At 37.3% G+C, this 24,642-nt stretch overlaps 1 protein-coding gene across 4 annotated transcripts in view; it reads left to right on the forward strand.

Annotated features, from left to right (window-relative positions):
* TNS3 (tensin 3) overlaps positions 1-24,642 on the forward strand; it is a 511,123-nt gene that overhangs the window by 400,417 nt on the left and 86,064 nt on the right. For all 4 annotated transcript variants that reach the window (XM_027836865.1, XM_027836867.1, XM_027836868.1 and 1 more), the window contains 2 exons: positions 21,639-21,802; positions 24,442-24,568. In XM_027836865.1, coding sequence (XP_027692666.1) covers positions 21,639-21,802; positions 24,442-24,568 — 291 coding nt within the window. The remainder of the gene's footprint in view (positions 1-21,638; positions 21,803-24,441; positions 24,569-24,642) is intronic.

Here is a 24,642-nt window from a genome sequence, read left to right on the forward strand (position 1 = left end):
CCCCACCATGCCTCCGGGTGGGTACCATCCCACCCCCCACCCTTTCAGCTCCCTTTTTTTTTCAGTCTTTCCCCATTCAAATGTAAATTTGATGAATGCAAGGATTGTCTTTCTTTGTGTTTGGGTTTTGTGTCTCTAGAGTTTAGTACAGTGCCTAGCACATAGTAAGTGCTTAATAAAAGCTTGATGACTGACTTCAGAATTAGTGTGCTTTTTCACTCTCCCATGCTGCTTTCCATAATACTTCCTAACAATAGTGAACTTGATTATTTTCTTAAAGACACACCCTCTTAGTGCCTACAAGTCTCCATTCTTGACAGCATTTACATTTTTTATAGATCCTTGAAATTCAGCGTATTTGTTGGAGCCAGAAATAAATTGGATGAATGAAGCTTAAATAGATTATGACAGTACTTCTGTGATTTCTTTGGTTGGGATTGTTCTCTCCAACCACACGGGTCCCAGAGACTCCATACCTTTATTGGGGTCTTCTTGAATTGCTCTGGCCAGAAACATTTATTAGATGGTGGCCTACCCTAAGTAGAAGAGTTTCTTTGACTTTGGACTAGTCCTGCCACAAGTAGCTGGACCCATATTCTAGCCCTTTCAGCTTATCTGCCAGAACCTCCCCCTCTGCTGGAAAGTTCTTCTTCACTTCCATGCTGAGATAACAGAGGTGGAGAGAATTTTGTGTCATAGGCCAATACAGCTCAGACAAAATGCAAGGTTTTTTGTTTTTGTTTGTTGTTACATACTTCTTACTTGAGTGGAAGTTTAGTCACTGTGTCTGTTTCTCAGCATTTTTTGGCCCTGCATTCCCACTCTTCCTTTACCTTAGAAATTGTCTTGAATCGTAGATTATTCTGACTGTAGATATTTGAGGGAGCATGGTAGGTGGTAGAGTAGATAGAGTATTGGATTTGGAGGCAGAAAAAAATAAAGTGTCACCTTGAAAGAGAAGAGTAATAACTTACAATTGTAATAACTTATTATAATAACAATAATAATATTTATTATTGCTCAGTCCTTTACAGTTATGTCCAACTCTTTGTGACCCCATGTGGGGTTTTCTTAGCAAAGATATTGGAGTAGTTTGCCATCTCCGGCTCATTTTATGGATGAGGAAACTGAGTCAAACAGGGTTAAGTGACTTGCTCAGGGTCACAGAGCTAGTAGGTATCTGAGGCCAGATTTGAATTCAGGAAGATGAGTATTTTTGACTCCAGGCCCAGCACTCTATGTATTGAACCACCTCACTGCACTTACTGCTTTAAGATTTGTAGAACACTTCCCAAATATTATTTTATCCTTACAACAACCCTGCAAATTAAGGGCTATGATTACATTCATTTAGAGATGAGGAAACTGAGGCAAATTCCCCATGCACATTAAAATACCTGTGGTATCTCACATTTACATGTGTATTACAGTTTTGTAAAATGCTATGAGGTAAGTAGTAAGAATTTTTCCAATTTTTAATCATAATATATAATTTTAGAAATTTGTAATGAATAAAACATGGGACATGGAGTCAGGAAAACTTGATTTCAAATCATATGTCAGATATTGGCCCTGTGACTCAGGGCAAGTAACTTACCTCTCACAGTCTCAAGCTCTTCATCTGTAAAACAATAACAACTACCTTCTAGGGTTATTGTGTGGGTAAAATAAGCTAATATATCAAAAGAATTTTGCTAGCCATAAAGTACTCTACAAAGGTGAGCTGTTACTATTATTATCGTTAGTAGTAGTAGTAGTAGTAGTAGTAGTAGTAGTAGTAGTAGTAGTAGTAGTAGTAGTAGTAGTAATGGTAGTTATAATAGTTGCAGTTGTAGTATATTTATTTCAGCATTACAAAGTTTGGAATATTATGATATTCCCTTACGTCCGACCTCCCCAAATAAGGCTAAATTTTAAAATATCTGTTATAGAGATTGACCATGGTTTCTAATTGCTGAGAGGTAGCATGATTTAATAGATGGAACAATTGGACTTTGAGACAAGAACACAATACCCAGGTTCTAGTCCCATCCCTCTCTCTTATTAGCTGTGTGACGCTAGGCAAGTCATTTAAGGTCTCTGTATTTCTTCAGTTTTGTCATTTATTTTGTCTACAAAACCTTTGTAGAGTACTTTATGGCTACCAAAGGAGGGCATTGTACTGGATGACCTTTAACATCCCCTCTAGCTCTGATCCTGTGAATTGTTGAATATTTTTCTAAATTTTAGATCCTTTCAGATAATGACTGAGTTCCAGTGTAGATACTAAATCACAAGTGCATCCATATCTCGGGTATCTTTCTGTGTGGCTAAGATCTATAATCTGAAACAAGAATGGGATAAGATGAGACAGTTTGGTTTAAAGAGTGCTAGGCTTGTAGTCAGGACAGGCCTGTGTTTGATTTCCACCTCTGATTCCTAATAGCTGTGTAACCAAGGATGAATCACTTCAACTCACCAAGCCTCAGTTTCCTCCATTTGTCACCTGGGTTGTTGTGTGCATCAAATGGAACAAAGTATATAAAGTGCTTTGTAAAACTTAGCATCTTATACAAATGTTGACTCTTATTTTTATGTCCATGGGAAGGTTAATTTTATTCTTTCATTCATACTTTCTTTTGAAAATACATTTTACTTTTTAATCCATGTCTTTTATTTTTACAATGCATTCATGTCCTTATATCCCCCTATCTTTCCCCTCCCCAGGAAGCCTTGAGAAGGTTCATTTTGCAATAACATGATGGTAAGAGAGGCCATCTATCCTATAGCAATGATTTAGTGAAATTTTTCATCACATGTTGAATTACAAAGCAGCTGAGCTGCCTCACCAAGTAGAGAAGTCTTCATCCCTTGAGGTACTGAACAGCCACTTGTCTGGGACATTGTATGAGAGGAGCATTCCTCACATTGTTGTTGGCCTTTCCATCTCTGAGATTCTATGGTTTGTTAATTGCAAAGTTAAAAAACAAACACTCTTAGGGTTATGGCAAAGTTTTCAATTACGGAATATAGCTTGAGTTCCCCCCCCCCCAAAAAGTCCAAGAAGAGCTCTTTATCTTATGTTCTTATCTTAGTTCTGTTCCCTTATGTCTAGAGAAAGCAAAGCATTGATAAGAAAGCCCTTAAAAGAACATGCCTTCATAAAAATTACTGGATGACTCAAGGTGAATTGGGGTGGACATAGCTTCTATTCCCTTCACAATGCAGTATCTCTGCTAGCTAATAGCAATTTTTTATCCTCTTCTGAGGTAGAAATTGTATTAAAGTCACGTAATATTCTTTATATTTTTCTTTTCTATGTACATGATTTTATCATGGAGGCAGCCAGTCATCCTCTTCTTACACAACGCAGGTTAGTTTTGCGGCATTTTTGCTTGAAAAACAGTTGGGTGTTTTTTATGCTGTTGCAGTAAGCAACATTCACTGACCTTTCCAACTATCCTCAAGCATGTATAGTCCTTTGTGCTAATGGGGTTTCTTGGATCACTTCCTTTTAGTGGGTGGAAGGTAAGATTACTAAAGATAATACACGTGTAACAAAGGAATTGACTGAACTTGGGAAATTTAAGATTCAGCTGATGGCATAAAGATGGCTCTGTAGTTTTTTTTCAGACCTCGAGGGCTTGACACACTTATTGTTATCAAAACATTTATTCATGTTATATCAATGCTTAACCTGTGGTTCTGCAAAAATTTTTAGGCATTTTGATTTCCTTACAGATAGCACTATTATTCAACTTACTATTTCTTCCAACTTCTTTATTTCTTTCTTTCTTTTTTCTTTCTTTCTTTCCTTCCTTCCTTCCTTCCTTCCTTCCTTCTTTCCTTCCCTTCCTCCTTCCTTCCTTCCTTCCTTCCTTCCTTCCTTTCTTTCTTTCTTTCTTTCTTTCTTTCTTTCTTTCTTTCTTTCTTTCTTTCTTTCTTTCTTTCTTCCTTTCTTCCTTTCTTTCTTCCTTTCCTTCCTTCCTTCCTTCCTTCCTTCCTTCCTTCCTTCCTTCCTTCTTTCTCTGGGGTATGATGAATAGTAAGAGATAAATTAATGAATTAAATATATTGAAGGGAATGTAAGAAAATAAAAAGAACTATAATTGCTAACATTTACATCACATTTTGAGAGGAAGCAGAGGTTTGGTGAGAGGTTTAAGCCTGAGGTTGCATAGTAAGTGACAGAGTTTGAACACAAAGCCAAACTTTTTCCCTCCAACCCCCTTAATAAGATAATAGCTTTAAGATCTGGAAAGAACCTTTGGAACCATTTGTTTTAACCTCTTAATTTTACAGACGAGGAAACTGAGGCCCAAGAGGTAAAGTGACTTGGCCAGGATCACAGAAGCAGTGAGGTGCAGAGCCTGGTGGCATACCCTCCCTTCTGACTCCAGCTGTACTACTCCTTACCCTGCCCCTGTTGTCAAGTCCAGGCTTCCTTTCAGTATACCAAGATACATGCCTTTGAAACACAGGCTAATATAGTTTGTTTTGCTTCTGCTTGACAAGGCAAGTGATATAAATTCTAGCAATAAGGTTATCGATACATTAAACACTTTGCAAACAAGTCTTAAAGTGCTATATAAATGTTAGCTGTTGTATTTATAATTATGCAAGTTTCCCACTCAATGAGCATTTGCTTGGGGAAACTACCGGCTGAGCTTCATTCTGTATTTTGGATCCCCAGTGCCTGTCACATGATAGGCATCTGTTAAATGCTCTTTGATTGATTAGTATAAAAGCTTCTATAATACTACAGTGAATCTATGATCTCATTGATGGAAATATCCCTCCTAACATCTAAGCTCTCAGCTCATTCACACCTTCTACTTTGTGTCAAAATCTTGGCCTTAGGATCCTCACAGAAATTAATATATCCCTAGGATATCCACCCAGCATTCAGGGGACCTTCTTGTAGGTCTCTTAGCATTGTGCAGGTGTTTGCCTTAGCGGACCATCTGTTATCACTGTCCTACCTGCTTTTCCCTTTGTGTATCTCTCTGTTTACATATCAGAACCTGTTGTTGCCCACCAAGCCCTTTGGATGACTCACAATTTTGATTGTTTGGAGATTATCATATTCTATGATTCATAGCCACATAGCATCCCCAGGAAAATATTGGGATTAAAAAGATTGGTTTTTGTTTCAAGGAAAAACAAACACCTAGGACCCTTGAAAATGCCACATACTTTCCTTAATTCGTTTCATCACATTCTCTTCTTTCTGTTCAGTTTTTGCTCGGCTTCTTTTCCATTTGCTCCATCTGTCCCAAGATGTATGTGCTGATGAACCATCATTTCCAGAGCACCATGTTCAGTATTGCCATCAATGTTTGGCAGGTAGAATATACTAATTAACACATTAGCACCTGGTCAGATGGACTTAGAAATCTAAAACAAGTTGATTCTGGAAATTTTGAAAATGATTTGTGTCTTAGTGGAAAAAAGAAATGAATGCAGAAAGAAATCTCTGTTGTGGTTTCTTGATATATTGGGTAATTGAGTATTTGACTTGGGGTGAAGGAAAGAACAAAGATTTAGAATTCTCGTAGAGGTGTCCCAAAAATGTGTTTGCAATCACAAAGGCAGTGGAGGTATACAGTTCATAGGATTGTAGATTTAGAGGTTGGAGGGGCATTACAGGGGCATTTAGTCCAGCCAGATCATTTTATAGACAAGGAATTTTCAAGGCCAGGTCTTTAGGTTAGGTCTTTCGCAAGGTCACATCCAGGGGATAGATGGCAGTGCTGGGATTTGTTCCGAGGTCATTCACCTCCAAATCCAGCACTTGTTTTCTTATTCTCTCTCAGGTATCTCTTCTCAGTTATCTCCAGTATTTTCATCTGTATCTTCTATTTATGTAAGATTTTACCTGGGGCTTTTCTTTTTATTCTGGCTGACCCAGCACTTGTAGCAGAGTTTTATATATTTTGTCTTAAAGTTTTTATGGACTGTCTTTTGGCCCCCACTAGGTGGTAAGGTACTTTAGACTATAGAAGACCTCATTTATTTTTTGTGTGTGTGTGTGTTTTCTTCTATATCTAGTACAGTACTTTGAACATTATGGGTAATAATAATAATAATTAATATTTCTATAGTATTTAATGATTATAAAGTGCTTTTCAGTTTCACTTGATCCCTGTAACAGCTCTATCAAGTAGTTGCTATTTTTCTCCCCATTTTACAGATGCAGATATACTGAGAAAGGTCAGGTGTCTTGCCCAGGGGTTGCACAGTTAGTAAGTAAATGTGGAAGTATCCAAATCCAGATCTTCATGAAATCAAATAGACTCATTTCTTCAGAACAAACATATTTTTGGGAGTGATTGGCTTTTCCCCCCTTTCTATCCTGGCTTTTCCAAATTTGGTCTAAGTTCCTTGAGGGTAGGGTCTGTCTTGATTTTTGTTTTTCAAAATTTTGTCTTTCTCCCTAGCTTAGTGCCCTGCACATTGTAGGTGTTTAATTACTTCGTGTTTAATTGAATTAATACTTGCTGAATATGTTTATAGGGATTCCTTTCTGAATATGAATAGAAATAAATGGCCACTGAGATGCCTTAAGACTCTTAATTCTGTGCTTCTGTGAGTCACTGTGTTTGTGTTCTGGTACACAGCCTGTTAGGGAGCAGGCGCTGAGAAGAAAGGGAGCCCCTTTCCCTCTTTGATGAATGAATAAGAATCTTCTCCTAAGTAGAGTTTATGGAGCTACTGGAAAGTTCAGCCTTTGACTGAAGTCCACTCCTGTTTATTTGTGTTTGAACTCCACTCCTGTTTATTTGTGGGTTATTGTTGTTGTTATTGTTGTTATTTGTGGGGGGAGGCGGGGAGGGAGTGAGGGTGCTAGTTAGTGTCTTATTAAGCCTTCAAAAAATTATCAGCTGCTGATAGGCCCATTCACACCTAGTTAGCATTCCAGGGTAGCTTGCTCCTGTGGGATTTCTTGGATTCTGCAGCCTCTGGATAACGCAGAGATTCTATTATCTCTTTTAAGAGGGAATCATTTCAAAGTAAAGAGGAAGCCCTTCCCTTGAGGACCATTTACTGTTTCCCTGCGATTGTTGTTTCTGAGAGAGATGTATGGGGCCTCACATTTTAAGGTAAAAAACAAACAAAAAATGGTCTCATTGCTCTCAATATGTTTAAATTTATTCCCTGTGTCCCTGGTTTCCTCACAGCAGGGGGACCAAACAATAATGTAAACCTCCCATTAATCCTGGTGTGTGTGTGTGTGTGTGTGTGTGTGTGTGTGTGTGTGTATTAGGTGTTATTATCCCTACTTTACATATGAGGAAACTGAGGCTGAGAAATGTCAAGTGGCAGGAATTCTGCCTCAGATACTTACTTGCTATATGATCCTGGGTAAGCCACTTGACATTTCTCAGTCTCAGTTTCCTCATATGTAAAATGGGGGTAATAATAGCACCTACCTCACTAGGTTGTTGTGAGAACAGAATGAGATAACATACATATAATACTGTGTGAACCTTAAAATGCTATATATAAATCCTAGGGGCTATTATTATCATTATGCATATGTCATCTTAAAGAGCAGACTAGAACTTTTTTTTTTTAAGTGAGGAAATCGGGGTTAAGTGACTTGCCCAAGGTCACACAGCTAGTACATGTGAAGTGTTTGGTCTGAGGCCAGATTTGAACTCGGGTCCTCCTGACTTCAGGGCCGGTGCTCTATCCACTGTGCCACCTAGCTGCCCCTAGAACTTTTAATAAACTGGAAGTCATCTATCAGTTAATGCTTTAGGCTAAGATACATAAGTCAGCAAATAAATCCTCAATGTAGAACTCAGTTGATGCTTACCAGAAGTCCCCTGGAGAAGAAAAAAAAAACAAAAAAACAAACTGGTCACCCAGAGTAATTCCTAAGACCGCTCCTGAAATCGTCAGAGGCCTGGGTCTCTCACATAAAGGAATTTAGAAATCTTTTCCTCAGCCAGAGCTGGGATAAACAGCAGCTATGTGTGTATATAGTCCATTAATGTTTTCAAAGCACATTCCTTTCAACAGCTCTGTCTTTGAGCTTCATTATCTTTGGTACAAGAACTCTTCTCCTGGTACATAGGGTGATGTGTGAGTTCAGAAACAACTTGGAAGATAGGAAACTGGCATTGTGCTGGTTCTGGGACTCTCCTCCCCACTGTTCCCTTGTTACCACCTTTGAAAAGACATCTTGGGAAAAGGGAGGAATATTTCTTATTGGGGAACATCTTTCCCTTATCTTCTGTTTTCTTAATTTTTTTTTAGTGAGGCAGTTGGGGTTAAGTGACTTGCCCAGAGTCACACAGCTAGGGGAAGTGTTATATGTCTGAGGCCAGATTTGAACTCAGGTCTTCCTGACTCCAGGGCTGGTGCTTTATCCTCTGCACCACCTAGCTACCCTAGTATATTAAATTTTTAAAAAAAAATTCTTTGGATACTGTTAAAGTCTCTGCCTCATTTCCATATAGCACCAATAGAATGTTGGTATTAAAAAGACAAATCTTTGTTTTTGTGTTAAAAATCTTAGCATCATTAAAACAATTTATTTTCATGAAAGCAGCTCAAATCTGCTTTCCCCATCCTGTTCAATTCTAGTCCCAATTGGTGGTCCATAGGTAGTATTTATGTCAGATATGAATATTGATGGATGACAGACTATAGGTCTTGCCTATAAATGCACAGGGAAGCTAGGTAGGGCAATGCATGGAGTGCTGGGCCTGGAGTCAGGAAGATGCATCTTCAGTTCAGATCAGACTTCAGACGCCCACTAGCTGTATGACCCTGGATAAACCTGTTTGCTTCAGTTTACTCATCTATAAAATAAGCTGGAGAAGGAAAAGGCAAACCGCTCCAGTGTCTCTGCCAAAAAACAAACAAACAGAAAAACAAATGGGGTCATGAAGAGTTGAACACAACTGAATAAGAAACAAATGCATATTATAATCTGGAAAATAAACATTCATCCTCACTGAAGAGTGGAGAAGTAGATGCAGGACAGAACCTTATGGGACACTGTAGTTAATGGGCCTGACTTAGAGGAAGATAGAGCAGAGTAAACTCAGGAGTGGTCTGACACATAGAAAAACCAGGAAAGAGCAATGTCACAAAAAGCTAGAGAGGAGAGAGTATCCAATTGAAGAGGGTGATCAACAATGTCAAAGGGTAGAGAGAAGTCAAGAAGGATGAAGAACTGAGAAAAGGTCATTAGATTTGGCAATTGAGAGATAATTAATAACGTTGGAGAGAGTAGTTCTAGTAAAATGATGAGATCCCAAGCCAGACTGCAGAGGGTTAAGGAGAGAGTGAAAGGAAAGAAAGTAGAGGCACCAATTTTAGATGACCTCAAATAATGTAGCCATGAAAGAGTGGATAGATATTGAACAATAGCTAGCAAAGATGAATAGATTATTAGGCTTTTCTTAAAGATGCAAAAGATACAAGTGTTTTTGTAGGGATCAGAGAAGTAGCCAGTATGTGAAAAGACAAGGAATGTGAGAGAAAGAGAGAAGAAGAAGAAGAAGAAGGAGGAGGAGCAGGAGGAGGAGGAGGAGGAGGAGGAAGAGGAGGAGGATAGAAAAGGAAATCTGCAGGGTGGTACAGGATTAAGAAGTTGTAGAGGGGTTTTCCTTAGCAAGGGGATAGTTCGCTTCTTCAGGAGAGAAAGTGGTGAAGGAGGAAATAATAGGGGAAGACATCTGAGTGAGGTGAGTTAAAGAGGAGAGGAGAAGAGAAAACTTTAAAACTTTCAGGGAATTGTCTGTCTGTCTCTGTCTTTATCTCTGTCTCTGTTTCTTTCTTTACCTGTCTCTGTGTCTGTATGTCTGTCTCTGTCTGTCTCTGAAGTATTAAGCAAGATCCTCAATTGAAAATGGGGAAAGGAGGGGTGCCATGAAAGTCTCCACCAGGAATGAAGAATTTTTAAATAGCCTGTGGTGAGTGAGATAATGAATTGATGGTGGAGATGTATAACAAGTTTGCCTGGTGTTGCAGTGAGGACTCAGTAAGGCAGGAAGACACCTGGAGAGTCTGGTGTTAGCAACCTAAGATTGTTTTATGGTGCTTTTGAAGCTTGGGCATATCTGCCTTGGGATTGGTGTGCTTTCTTTTCTTCTCCCCTAGTCCCTGTTTTCCTTTGGGCTCACAATGTAAGATCCTTCCATACATGGGAGAAATTGGTCATGCTGATCTTTCTGGGCTTCTTGCATTGCAGCTTAGGGCAGTCATCATCTAACCTTTGCAGATCTCTTCTTGGAGGAGAGAAGCTTGGATGTACTGCAACAGGAGCTGTTCAGCTTTCAAGTGAGGTGTCAGAGAATCTCTCCGTAAATACATGTTGGTTACAGCCATATTCCCCAGATTGCAAATGTAAACAGTCAACAGAATTAAACAGTTTAGAACTTGGACTCCCAGAGTACTATCCTTTCCCACTTTTCCATTGTCTCTTTCAAGATGGATGGATTTATGAGGAAAATCTAGTAGGCTGCAAGCCAACTATAAAATAGTTATTAATTATTATTTATTTGTTGCTTTAGTTAGGAAGGAATGTAAGGAGGGAGTTTTCTGAACCGCTTAACTAGGACATTAATTCTAATTTTAAAGTGTAAAGAAAAATAGAGATTATTTAAAAATTTTTTTCATAGCATTTAAAGCTAGAATGAACCTTAGAAATTACCTAATTGGACTCATTTTGCAGGAGGATGTCTCTGAGGTCCAAAGAGGTCAAGGGAAGTAACTCATCCAAGAGATGCAAGAGATAGAAAGTAAACAAACTCCCAGGGATTTAAACCTGAGCTTGACTCGAGGTCTAGCATTCTTTCTGCTACATAACTAGATAATATCTAGCATTTATAAAGCACTTTGAGGTTTGCAAAACACTTTGCAAATATCTCATTTTATCCCCACAACAAGGCTAGAAGGTAGGTGCTTTTATTATCCCCATTTCACAAATGAGGAAACAGAGGCAGACAGGTTAAGTGACATAGACATACTAAATGTCTGAGGCTGGATTTGAATTCTGGTCTTCCTTATAACAGGCCTAATGCTATCCATTGCATCACCTAGAAATCTGTAATTACTCACTCAACCTCCTACATACGACAAACTTTATAGCAAATGAAGCTGGTATTTTTTTTAGATGCATAGTGCCATTTGATGGCATTATTTTAGATGTGGTCTTAGTGAGAAAGTTAGTACCACAACTAGTCATTATCTGTTTGCTGATATTCTTAGGTAGGAATTACTCGTGTGTGTGTGTGTGTGTGTGTGTGTGTGTGTGTATGTATGTACATATTTATATATATAGCCCAATAACTTTTCATCTGTATCTTCTGATCATCCAGCACTCTCTTGGGCCTCTTCCCTGCTAGTAATGAGTTTGTCCTCAGGGAATGCAACGTACTACTTTAAATAAAATCAGTTTTTATGAATGTAAATTGCTTTCCAAACCCCTGAACTGCAATTCAGAGCCAAACTAAATCATTCAGGAATCATCTGGTATCCTGAAAGATCAGCACGTATACTTGAGAAGCAGTATATTTAAAGAATGCTACTAAGAAGGTACTTGCAGTCGATTTTTGGTACAATTGAAATCAACAAATTGAGAGTTGGTTTGTTTGATTATTATTTATTTTTTTTACTTTCATTGACACTCTTGAAGAAACATTTGCCTTACTTAGACCAGGGAAGCTGGGTATTCTTAATAGGCTAAATTATTTCATTGTTTGTCCTTGTGGAGCCACCTACAGGTGGTTTTAGGAGACTCTAAAGAGCTGCTTTGTTACCTCCCTCCAAGGGTCCAAGTCTTTATAGCTTTTACACCATTTTGATAGCAGCCTGAGCAGCTCTCTCCAAAGCACTTTTTCCCATTGTACAAAGCTAAGCAATATTTTTTCATTTGTTCCATTTCTTAAGGATTTAGCCAGGATTTGGTTATTTAATCAAGTGGTTAAAATTAATTGTCGTTTAATTTTAAAGTTTTTTTTTAAAGCTGTTTAGAGCGTAGAGAAGTTTAATTTCATTTCTCGAAACTTACTCTGTGATTTAATCAAAACTGTTTTCTTATCATTATAAAGTCCTGGGCCCATCTTTCTACATTTGATCCCCTCTTGATGGTCAGGTTTTCATGTGTCCAGGACCTGTAAAAGATAAAATAAAACAAAATCCACAGACACATACATCCATAGAATGCTAGAGCCTAGAGGGGCCTTAATTATCATTAATTCATTTTCTGGATGAGAAAACTGAGTCACAGACAAGTGACTTGTCAAAGATTACATAGTATGTTAAGGGACAAGTCAGAACCTGAACCAGGATTCCTAGATTGAGTCCTCTTTCCACTGCATCACATAGTATGCCCACTTCTACTATAATATCATCTTTAGGAAATATTTGTGAGTTTCATTATCAATATAAAGATGTTCTCACTGGGGAAAAGTCTGTTGTTGTTGTTGTTTTCCGATACTCATGCCCCTCCTACAAGTGTATCTTGACTCTTGAATCCTAAGTACTTGATGTGATAGGTATTTGTTTTCCCAGAGTCCTTTTTTAGTATTCCCTTAACTCATGTATCTTTCTGTTCACTTTAAGGGTTTGCTCCCTCAGAGGTCAGCTTCCTGCTCCCATATAGAAGCGGCTTCATATGATGGAGTTTGTGCTATTGCAAAACAGAGTTCTAATGTTTGGGGGGCTTATTTTTTTCCACCAACAAAGCAAAGAATCTTAATGGTGAAGGTCAGGCTATTTCAGATAGATATACAACATTCATCCACTGTTGACTCTGCCCAAAGATCTGGAAGGTTAGACAGAAGAGGAAAAAGTCAGATTCTCTACACACCCCTCCCCACTCCCAAAGAACTGATTTAATGATAGTAATGGAGACTAAAATAATACATGGTCAAATATTACCACAATATAAAATAACCACAAATGCTTAAGAAAAGCACAGGGTACTTTGGGACTTAGAGAGAAGGAAAGATAATTCCAGTCTGTAGGCAATGGGACTGCTAAATTCCCTAAACAGATTAAAATGTAATTGGCAAATGGTAAACAAAATAAATAAAAATATAATATAGATAATGTTGATTTGTGATCTTCTAATCAATATATGGCCCACAGAGTTCTAATTCTATTTGACTTTGATATCACTTGACTACTAAATTTCCCCTCTCTGAAGACTTTAAAACAGAGGCTGAATAACCAGATCATATAAGTTATAAAAATAAATTCTTAATCAGGTATGGACATCAAGATGTCCCTTCAAGCTAGGTGACCTTGGGCAAGGAGCTTAACCTCCCTGGGATTCAGTTTCCTTATCTCTATAATGGGAGGATTAGCTGAGATGGTTGGTAAGGTCCCTTTCAGCCCTCGATCTTGGATCCCATGACCCTCTGAATCTACTACTGTATCATTTAAGAAATAAATTGTGTATATGTGTGACAGGTATGTGTATATATAATCTGAGGAGTGAAGAGAATGCAATATGTTATATAACCTTAGTAGCATGTGTTTATGTGTGTGAGAGACAGGGAGAGACAGAAACTGATAAAGGAGATGTGTATAGATTGAAAAGTAATCTAACGAAAGTATTTTTCATATATATGTATATGCCTATCTATCTAGAGGGAAGAGATAAAGATACACATACAAGTATCCATTATTTCTAATCATAATCTTTCTATCTGAAACATAACCAGATATGTAGGTGGGAGATAACCACTCATAACTGGATTTGGCATTAAGAGTAGAATATTCTCATGTTTATTCTAAAGAAAGAAAACTAACAATCACCCAAACAGGAGAAATAGAGAAAACATCCCAGTAGTTTGCAAAATATTTTTTTTGCTAAGGTAAACATGTAAATGGGTGACCATTGGGATCTATGGACAAATATATAAACAAGACAAGGGAATAGACAGCAATCGAAATGACCAAGGAAAGAAAACACCTGAGAACTGCTCCCTCATAATAATTCACAGGGCATTCATTTTAGATTTCCAGTTGTTCTAGCTCAGTAAATTCAAATTCCCTTTCTTTATTCTTCAATGCCTTCCCTCCCCCTATCCCTAGATTCCAAAAAAAGGCTGAGCCATCATATACCAAATATATGCAATACCTTCTCTATTAAAAACCCAACATGTTGAACAAGCAACATGTTTGGATGACAAAATTCCAGACCTCGTGGTTATAAAACAAATAGGAATTCTAATCTGGATGCATTGCAGCCAGGGCTGATACACATCCATCAGTAAGAAATGTCATCTAGACCCTATTGACTGTGAACATCTTTGGCTAGATTGATGACTGGCCTGCATCAGTACTGGCACCTAGTATACTGATAATGTTCTTAGGTCAGAATTCCTTAACAGTTTTCATCAATGACTATGATGGTAGAAAGGTAGCATCCTTGTCTCAATTTTTCTTTTACATTCTATTTTTAGATCATAGGACTCAGAATCAGAATTCCTGGGTTCAGATTCCAGTTGTGCAAACGACTAGCCCTGTGTCCCTAGGCAAGCCACCTCACATCTCTGAGTTCCAGTTTACTCATCCATAAGATAAGGAGACTGGACTAGAAAATTTCTAAACTTCATTCTGGCTCTAAGATTTTGTTATCCCCTTAAATAAAGCTATGCCAAAAAAGTACTTTACTTATCAGAAACAGACTCTCAGAGTGGGAAGAGGCTTCAGTGGCTATCTGAACTAGGAGTCTGCTGTTCACCATACCTGACAAAACATCTAATCAGCCTTTATTTGAAGATTTCTAGTGACAGGAATAAATGACCTGATTAGTGATGATGTAATGTGTTACATGGTAGGTGTTGATTACATATCGCAAGTAAATGCAGTAGTCTGATTGCTGTCACTAAACACCTTAAAAATCCAGAGTCTATGATTATCAATCAAGTTGAGGGGAGAAAAGAATAACGCTGGGATTAGGAATTATTAAAAACAAAGTCACTAGTCAAAGAATTTATATATTGATCAACTGAATGAATCCTGAATAAATAGTTATCAATGAAAGCACATGCTACACTAAGGGGTTTCTCATGTTGGTAATTATTTGGGGGAAGATACCACATCCTTTGAAAATGATTTCTTGACAATTTTTTTTTGTCATTTCTCAATACATTTTCCCATTGAGAACAGTTAGAACAACTACAGCTAACAATGCATACAACATTCCCACTCTGTAACTTGCCACTTCTCAACCTTGAGGAGCAAGATGATATTTTGTCATCTGTCCCTTGGGGCCAGGATTAGTTGTTACAGTTAATTTACATCCATTTGACTTTAGAGTGTTGTTTTTGTTTGCTTAGTTTTAAGTTTTTCTGATTTTGCTTGGGTTGCTACAAGCTTCCCCAAGTTTCTACAGATTTTTCATATTTTTTATTTCTTATGGCACAATAATAGTCCATTACATTGATATGCTATATTTTGTTCAACCTTTCCCCAACTGATGGGTACCCACTTTGTTTCCAGGTATTTGTGACTGAAAAAGTATTATTGCAATTATTTTGGAATTAAGGTCAACTTTATCTTTCTCAGGGAACCCTTTGGGCATTAGGAAGTGGGATGAATGAATGAATGATTGAACTAATGAAAGCACATTTATTATGTACTTACTATGTGCCAAACACTATGCTAAACAGTGGAGATACAAATACAGAAGTAAAGACAGCCCCTTCCCTTGAGTAACATATTCCAAAGGGATTAAGAGGGAGACGATATATGTAGAATAGTAGCCAGAGATGGGTATTTTGGTTTGAAAGATTACAGAAATGGTGAGTACAGAGATAGGAGAATAGATTGGCCACAACATTTCTAGGAGCAGTTGATAGAGTTAATCTGATTATGGTGCCATAGGAACAGGGCTGAGCTTGGAATCATAGGAACTGAGTTCAGATCTTGACTGTGCCACTAGCTGTGACCTTGAGCAGGTTACTTAACTTCTCTGGTCCTCAGTTTTCTCATTTGTAAAATGAAGGGATTGGTCTAGGTGACTTCCTAGGGGCCTCTCTGCTCTCTATCTATGATACTGTGATATCCCTGGGAAAATTTCCAGGAGGTGTCTTCACATCCTGTTAGAAAAAGTAGCCCAACAATTGGCCAGGGAGCCATTTTCCTGCCATGGAGTGAGAAATGAAATTTTCTTACGCATTCCAAGAAGACTTGTAGGAGATTTCATTCATTTGGAATGAAAAGTTAAATTTTCTTGCCCATCCCAGGAAAACCTATAGAAGATTTTATTCATTCTAAAAAATGAGTCCTTGTCCTGAAAAAGACTGGGAACCCTGGTAATAGACAGTAATAATTAGAATATTTAAAGATTTGTTATGGTTTCTTCTTTTACTTCCATGAGTAAAGAGTGAGATCTCATCACCTCCATATTTAATATATTCTTAACTGATAACTGTACTATTTGGGCATCTTACTAGAGAACCTATAATAGAGAATTACAAAATGTTGTAGGCGCAAATCCTTCTCAAGCTTTTTGGGTCCCTTGAAAATTTCTTTGTAATCATGAGCCAGTAAGATGCGGAGCTTGTGACATCAGAGCTATGCTTTAGGAAGATTAGGCAACTGGATGGAGGACAAATTGGAATGGGAAGAGACTAGAAACCAACATGCCAGAAAGTAGACCATATAGTTTGTAGTCCTACAAACGAGGAGATAGTGACTTGAACTAAGGAGTTGGCCATAAAAGTGACAAGTAGGGGACCTGATATACAGTTAGATTCTCCAAGTGTTGGCCCTACTGTCTTTCTACTTACTCAGCTTCCCAACTTATGGATAACCCTCATCACTTAAAGCTTCCTCACCTAAGTATCCATTCAGTTGCCAGATCTTGCCAACTCAAGTTCCTCAGCATCTCTCTAATCAGCCTCCTTTTTCTACTCTCATGGCCATTACCCTAGTTTGGGATTTATCAGCTCTTAATCATGGTTCATTTGGTCTCCCTGCCTCCCATCTTATCTACAGTCTAGCTTTTACAATCTAGTCAAATTAGCATGACTTTATAGATATAGGCTCACTTTGCCTCAGTTCCCATATCTGAAAAATGGGTTAGTAGGAGAGGTTTGGACTCCATGGTCTCTAAGATCCTTTCCAGTTCTAAATCTGTGTTTCTATGATCATGAATCAAAGATATGAACACCAAAATGTTGTAATACTTTTGCCTGTTAACAGCTTTCCAAGAGTTTCAAAACTCCTATCTGTTCCGTTGGTTATTTCTCCAAATTGTATTTACTGTGAAGATGAAGTGCTATTTTCTGAACCCTATTCTGAGGAAAGTACCTCTGTTTTCTTAGCACTTGCAGATTTGTGGAAGTTGTGCTGTTAACGAGGGGCCTATTTCTTCCTGTTAGAGACAAGATTAGGTATTTGACTTTCCATCTTGGTACTGTGGGAAGAGTAATGGTTTTGCTGTTAGATGATCTGGGTGCGAATCCTGGCTTTGCAGAGTCACCTGTGTGACCTTAGGGGAGTCACTAAACCTCCCTAGGTCTAAAATTCTTCATCTGTAAAATGACTAGAAGACTTATAAGGACTCTTTTTGACTCTGTATCTGTGATCCTATGATCCCTTTTACTGTTTAATCTTCAGCAGTGGTTAATTCAGTTTGTGACTGATAAGCACCTGGTTCCCTGCCCATCTATTTGACTTCAACAGACTTGTCCCAGAAGTGGAATGGTAAGCAAGCTTCATTTATTGGGCTTATTCCCTCCTTACCACTGGTACCAGCCTTAAAATAGGAAAAAAAAATGTCCCCAAATGATAAATGTAGTTTTACAGGATTGAGGCTTTCCCTCAGGGTTCTTCAGACTTTTAAAAGTGATCTGAACTCTTATTCCTTGGTTAGTAATCCAGACTATTGTTGAATCAGATATAGTGCTTGTTTTTGCCACCAATTTTAGACTTGATGTGAGATGAAGCTGAGAATAACTCATTTGTTTTTTTTTTGTGTGTGTTTTGTTTTGTTTTTTGACAGATTATAGTCTGGAAATAATGTTTGTTTCACTTGTTTTGTTGAATCTTGACAAATCTGAGGGTGAGACCCTTTCTGGTTACAATTTAACACGAGCTTGATAAAGCTTTTCTTCTTTCAGGAATGCTGTGATTAAATAAGGGAACTAATAGTCACAATAAGATATAAAAGAGAAAGCAATATTTCAGATAGTCTTATCATCATAATTACATCGCCATCATCAATATTATTATTTTAAAGCAATCTTGGCCCCACAGCACATAGAAAAAAAGGATTGGGATGAGTTTAGAAATCTCTTGAGAAGCAGTAAGAATAAAAAAAAAAAGGCTGAGAAAGGTGGACTTTAGACTATAAACTCTGATTAGGAAGAGTGATCTTAAGACATTAAGGAAGATTCCCTTGCCTAAATTTTTTTTTTACTTTATTTTGTTCTATTTTTTTTTTAACCACAAAGCCTTGCTTCTGTTGCTTGAAATTTCTCTATGAGAAATCTATTCTTTTGAGTTAAGTAAGCATCCTTGCCTATTAAAATGTTACAGGAAAAAAAAATGTAACACATTAAGCCATGATTAGTCATGTGCATGTTAGTATGAAATAATTTAAGCATCCTTTTTAAAAACACTGAGAATACTTATTACATACAACTTTTTTTTTACAAATATAATAAATATGAGATGATAGTAACAATATTGCTGTTTATCTGTGTCTCCTTCTGAACTTTCTTTTGCTTTCTTCTGTGTATTTTTTGTTTCATTGCCACTCTTTCTTTTTGGCATCACTCCCAATTACTACTACCCACTCCCTCGCCTCCCCCCCAAAAAGATCTTCCTCCTAAGGTAAAGTCAAGCAAAGAAAATCTACCCATTCAACATACCTGAAAATTTATGTCTCACTCTATACCTTTATACCATGAGGTGAGAAGCACCATTCACCATCCATCTCCTGGAGCCATGTGATTGATTAATCATTTCACTAATCAAAGTTCTTAAATCTTTTAAAGATGTTTCACTTTCCAGTGGTGTAGTCATTGTATAAATGTTTTGGTTTACTCCATGATGCATCAGTTCATATATATCTTCCCAAGTTTCTTTGTGGCATGATAATATAACATGATATGAATAATAGGAATGTATTCATATGCCATAATTTTTCCTTTTCCCATAATCTGTGGGGACCCCTTTGTTTCCATATCTTCACAGCCACAACAAAAAACGTAGTGCTATAAATATTTTTGAATATATGAGTCTTTTTCCTTTCTAGCCTCTTTTCCACCTTGCCTCATACCTTCAATGATATATAGATCTTTGGATTTGTTTGTTGTCTGATTGGCTTGTCTACATTTTTCTTCCATGGTTTATTGCAGTTCTTGCTCTGTTGCCTTCTTTTTCTGTCTTATTTCCTCTCAGATCTCCTGTTCTAGCCCCTCACTTCCAGAAGGACCCAAGGATACAGTGCCATCCATTTTGCCAACAAACAAACAGAAAAGCAACACAGGAAAACCTTTAGGAAGAATTCCATTGTTCCTCCCCACCCTCATTCCCACCCTTTTCTATTTAGAGAAATCTCTGCCTGCTTTATTTGTGTTCATGTTATCTTAACTTTAGAATGTAAACTGCTGCCTTCCACCCTGTACTCTGGGATGACCATTTTCTACCTAGCTAGTGCTTAACCCATTGCCCAGACATTTAGCCATTTTGTAAGTTTCACTTGTTGAAGATGCCCTAAACTTTGATGAGAGTAAATCTTTAGAATATAGGAGATAAAATCCAGCTCTTGTGCATTGGGCCTCAATTTATTTGGGATATTTGTATGATCTTACTTTAAGCTTCAGCAGTTGTGATACCATACAAAAATATTTAGAGAAACCAAAATATTAAGGCAAAGGGGTTGTTCAAACTATTTAATTATTTCAGTAGTTAAAACTTAAGTAGGTATAATTTCAACAGAATGTGGCAACTGTGATAAGTCATAAAGTCATAAGCCTGAAAAAGACTCTTTGACCCAACTCTCTTAGTTATATTGAGATATATTCTGCTTCAGTCAAAGGAGAACTCTCTTTTGGTCAGAGCCCTCAATTCAACTCCCTACCTCTATAGTCTCAGTTTCCATATTTGTAAATTAGACATGCTAATCACTGGTGTGCTTCAGTGGCAATGCAAAGTAAGAGGATCTGGGTTTGAATCCTGGTTCTGCTATCTTACTTATGTGATATCTCACAGCCTTGTTTAGCATCATTTTCTTTTTCTTTTTCTTCTTTTATTTTTGTGAGGCAATTGAGGTTAAGTGACTTGCCCAGAGTCACACAGCTAGTGAGTGTTATGTGTCTGAGGCCGGATTTGAACTCAGGTCCTCCTGACTCCAGGGTCAGTGTTCTATGCACTGTACCTCCTAGCTGCGCCTCGTTTTCTTTTCCCTTAAATGAAGTTTATTTTTATCATATGACTTTCCTTCTAATGGTAGGTCTCTGAGCCTGTGATCTAGCTTTCCACATCTGTTATGGGGAAATTGTCTTTATGAGCCACAAGCTACTTTATAAATGAGTTGTTATCATTATTATTATTACTACGTAGCTAGTAGCTAGCATTTATATAGTCTTTTAGGGTTTGCAAAGCACTTTACAAATATTTCCTTTGATCTTCACAACTCTCTGAGATAAGTACTATTATTATCCCCCTTTTTATAAGTGAGGAAGCCAAAGTAGACAGGGGTTAAATGACTCGCCCAAAGTCACACAGTCGGATTTGAATTCAGGTCTTCTTGACTCTGGGTTCAGTGCTCAAACCACTGGGCCAGCTCCACTTACTGTCTTCTCCTCTAAAAAAAACCTTTATGATTTCTAAGAATTCTAGTCCTGGTTGTGAGACATAGCAGGATACTGTTTATAGAACATTTCCTCAGTTAACTTTTTGATTGATGCACGATAATTTTATATGAGAATTCTAGCAAGAATATTCCGAGATGTGCGGTGAATGTTTCAGTTTGATTAATACTTGCTTATTTTCCTGTCACAAAACATGCAGACCTACTTGTGTACATATAACTATACTCATTCATTTCTTTAAAAAAAAACTATTTAGTTTTTATTTTATAGAATAGAACAAACATTTCCATAACTTAGTATAATAAAGATGATTGCACATGAAACTGTAAATCTATTATGTACAATTTGCTGTTCCTTTTAAATATAAAATTAAGTTATAATGTAAATTTCTTTCTTCTCCCTTTTTGTTCTTCCCTCCTTCCATCCTCCACCCTAGAGATGGTTACCATTAGACACAAATAGGTATTATACATATGTGTATGTGTATATTATATATGTGTGTAAATAAATTCTCTATATACTTCTATTTATCAGTTCTTTCTCTGGATAGAGATAACATCTTTCTTCATATGTCCTTTATAGTGAATTTGAATATTTATAATCATCATTTCTAAAGATTATAGAACTGTGATTTCAAGTAAGCCGTTAGGCTGAATTACTTTACAAAATCCATTCAATATGCATGCTACATTTTTGTACAACTAATTTTGCAAAGAAATGAAATAGTCAATTTCAGAAAAAAAATTATTTTTTTTAGCTAGGGGATTTTTAGGGGAAAATACTTGCATAAAGACTCAGCTAAACTGATAGATTTATTTTGTATTCATCTTCTTTCCCATAATGTATGCTCTCTAGGAGATGATCCATCTGGAGGGAGAATCAGGAAATTAAGCCTTGGCCAGTATGACAACGACAATCCTGGGCAGCCATCATTTACTGGATGTGGATGGGTAAAAGCTACTAATATGGATCCAGTTCCAACTCTGGGATCCTTCATTGCTTCAGGGGAAACCAAAGAGGTAGATATGACTTGGTATTTTTATTATACCTTTCCTTAAAAGATTTCAAAGCACTTTAAAAACACCTAATCCAGTTCAACTTCATTCTCATGCAGACCTAGATTTCTAAAGTTAAAAAAGATTTAATTTCCACCCTATGTTTATATCTCTCTTGGAAGTTTAACTTGACTTTTGATTACGCAGAGAATAATAACTTCTAGTATTCTTTTTTTCCCATATTTTCATTTTTGAACTCTAAATATGCTTGTCTACATTTCTGAAAAATTTATCATTTTATAGAAGTTCTCTGTCATTTTCTAACCTATTCTTTCTCTGACATTTTCAGTTTTTTTGAAAGAACTAATTTATGACTTAATTTCTATCCCAATTTGTTCTTTGAGGTTTTTATTTTGTTTTGTTTTATTGATCTTCTGATACTCACTGAAGATGATTGTCGATGTTCTATTATGACTTTTTCGGGTATCTTACTTTTGTTTAAGTATACTTCTTCTGGGTTTTTTGTATTGCCTTCCTTTATCCCATAGTATTTTTTCATTATATTGGCAAATCTTTCTGTTGTTGAGAATTTTTTTTTCAGGCTCTCTGCTGATTTCTCTGTGAGGATTTCCTTGTGATAAATGATTTTCTGTCTCTTTTTGTTGTTACTGAATTTATTTGGCACATTTCTTACCATTTTTTGAAGTGATGGAGGATCTGTGTTTAGACATGGCTTCTCATTCAACCAACTTACCACATAGCTCTGTCACAATCTCTCACATGGGGAATGGGAAAGGATTTATGTATTGGGAAGGGAAGAAGAGAGGAATAACCATTTATATAGCACCTACTATATGCCAGGCACTTTGCTAAACTCTTCTAGATATATCTTATTTGATCCTCACAACAACCCTGAGAGGTGCTATTGTTATCTCTATTTTACAGTTAAGTAAACTGAGGCAAACAGAAGTTAAATGATTTGCCCAGGGTCACACAACTAGCAGATTTCTGAGAAAGGATTTGAACTCAGTTCTTTCTGACTGCAGGACAGGAGCTCTAGCTGTTGTACCACCTAGCTTCCTGGAGTCTTGTCAAACATATACCTGGGCCTGACATGACATAGTCATGACCTCTCAGACATTTTGCATATTCTATATATAACACTTTAAGCAGCTTACAGATTAGTCCAACATGCATATCTTTCCTCAGTGATATGAGCAGTTCGTGTGCTGCCAACAGTTAGAATGTATGCTACCCAGGTAATGAGACTCTGAAAAGCTATTTTATTGTGTTTGGAAGAGATATTTATCCAGATCTCTTATTATACTTCCTTCAGAAACAGACATACTCTATCATAATAAACTGGGCTTCTACTCTTCTAATTATGATTGTTCCTTTGTGCTAGGCCAGAGGGGGGGAACCTGTGGCCTGGAAGCCACATGTGGCCCTCTAGGTCCTCAAGTGTAGCCCTTTGACTGAATCCAAACTTCACACAACAAATCCCCTTAATAAAAGGATTTGTTCTATAAAACTTGGACTTGGTCAAAAGGCAGCACCCAAGGACCTAGAAGGCCATATGTGCCTCAAGACCACAGGTTCCCCACCCCTGTACTAGGCCAAGAAGTTTCGTCCTTTTTTCTCTATCACCATTTCCTGTTCACATTATCCTAAACCACTCAGACTATCCCTGAGTCATAACCCAACCACCAGAAAAGAGAGGACTGATGTAGAGAAGGAGAGTTCATCAAATTAATTCTCTGCTCTCAAGAGATCTGCTTCATAGCCAGCCTATATGTTCTTTGTTTCTCCTCCCTCCGTCCTTCAATTCTGGAACCCGGAACCATGATCAAATCAACTTTGCTATCATTCCCAGAAGGGCTATGTCAGTCTACTCCCCCTAAGGCCTTATTCTTCCTCCCACTTGTCCTCCTGCACAAAGTGCACCTTCCTGCCTATCACTCCCTTTATTTATTGCTTCCTTCCTTAGAATGAAAGTTGATTGGGGGCAGGAGCAATCTTTGCTTTGGTATTTTTATCCCCAGCTCTTAGCACAATGCTGGGTAACTGCAAGGACTTAATGAATGGTTCTTCATTCATTCATTCATTTATTTATTCACTCATACCTAGAGAGCTCCAAACTAAGATGCCCCTGCCTTTCCCTTGTTCTCTAGATGTTTTCTATTACTATTGAATGCAAGCTTTATGGGAGGTAGAAACTGACTGGCTTGCTTATATTTCTATCCATAGCAGTTTGCATATTGCTTTGCATGTAGTAAGTGCTTAAAAAGTCCATTTTCATTTATTCATTCCTGTAACAGCTGTTCCTCTTAGAAAATAACTATAATTGAGATGAGAAACATAATTTTTCTTCACACATTAAGGGAGTAAATATGTGTGTGTTCCCACATATTTCATATATGCATCTTCATACATATATATATTTCTATATATACATATATATGAAATTCTAATTTGCAGTTAGTGAAAAGATAATATGAAGTACAATGAAGTTAATTAACTTCTAGAGTCATGAATCTAGAATTGGATTGTAGTCCTTCTAATCTTCATCTGAATCTAGTAGTCTATATTAGAAGTGAGGTAGCTAATGCCCTCTGCCAATTAAACCCCATTTTATTTTTCTGCCTGTGTAAATCCTTTTGCAGACAATGGTAACCAGTTATCCGCAAGAGCTTGATGTGATAGATGGGGGAATATTCTCACCAACCAAAAATGGAAATGAATCAGTCCCTCCTACTCCAGGTTTTCCTGTGTCACCAGAGACACCATATGGTAAGAAAATCTCTAGCAAGAGTCACATGGCTTTGTACACATTGGTTTTTCCATTTTTGATAAGCAGAATTATT

Source organism: Vombatus ursinus, unplaced genomic scaffold (assembly GCF_900497805.2).
Source record: "Vombatus ursinus unplaced genomic scaffold, bare-nosed wombat genome assembly UNPS02014820.1, whole genome shotgun sequence".
Taxonomy (NCBI): Eukaryota; Metazoa; Chordata; class Mammalia; order Diprotodontia; family Vombatidae; genus Vombatus; species Vombatus ursinus.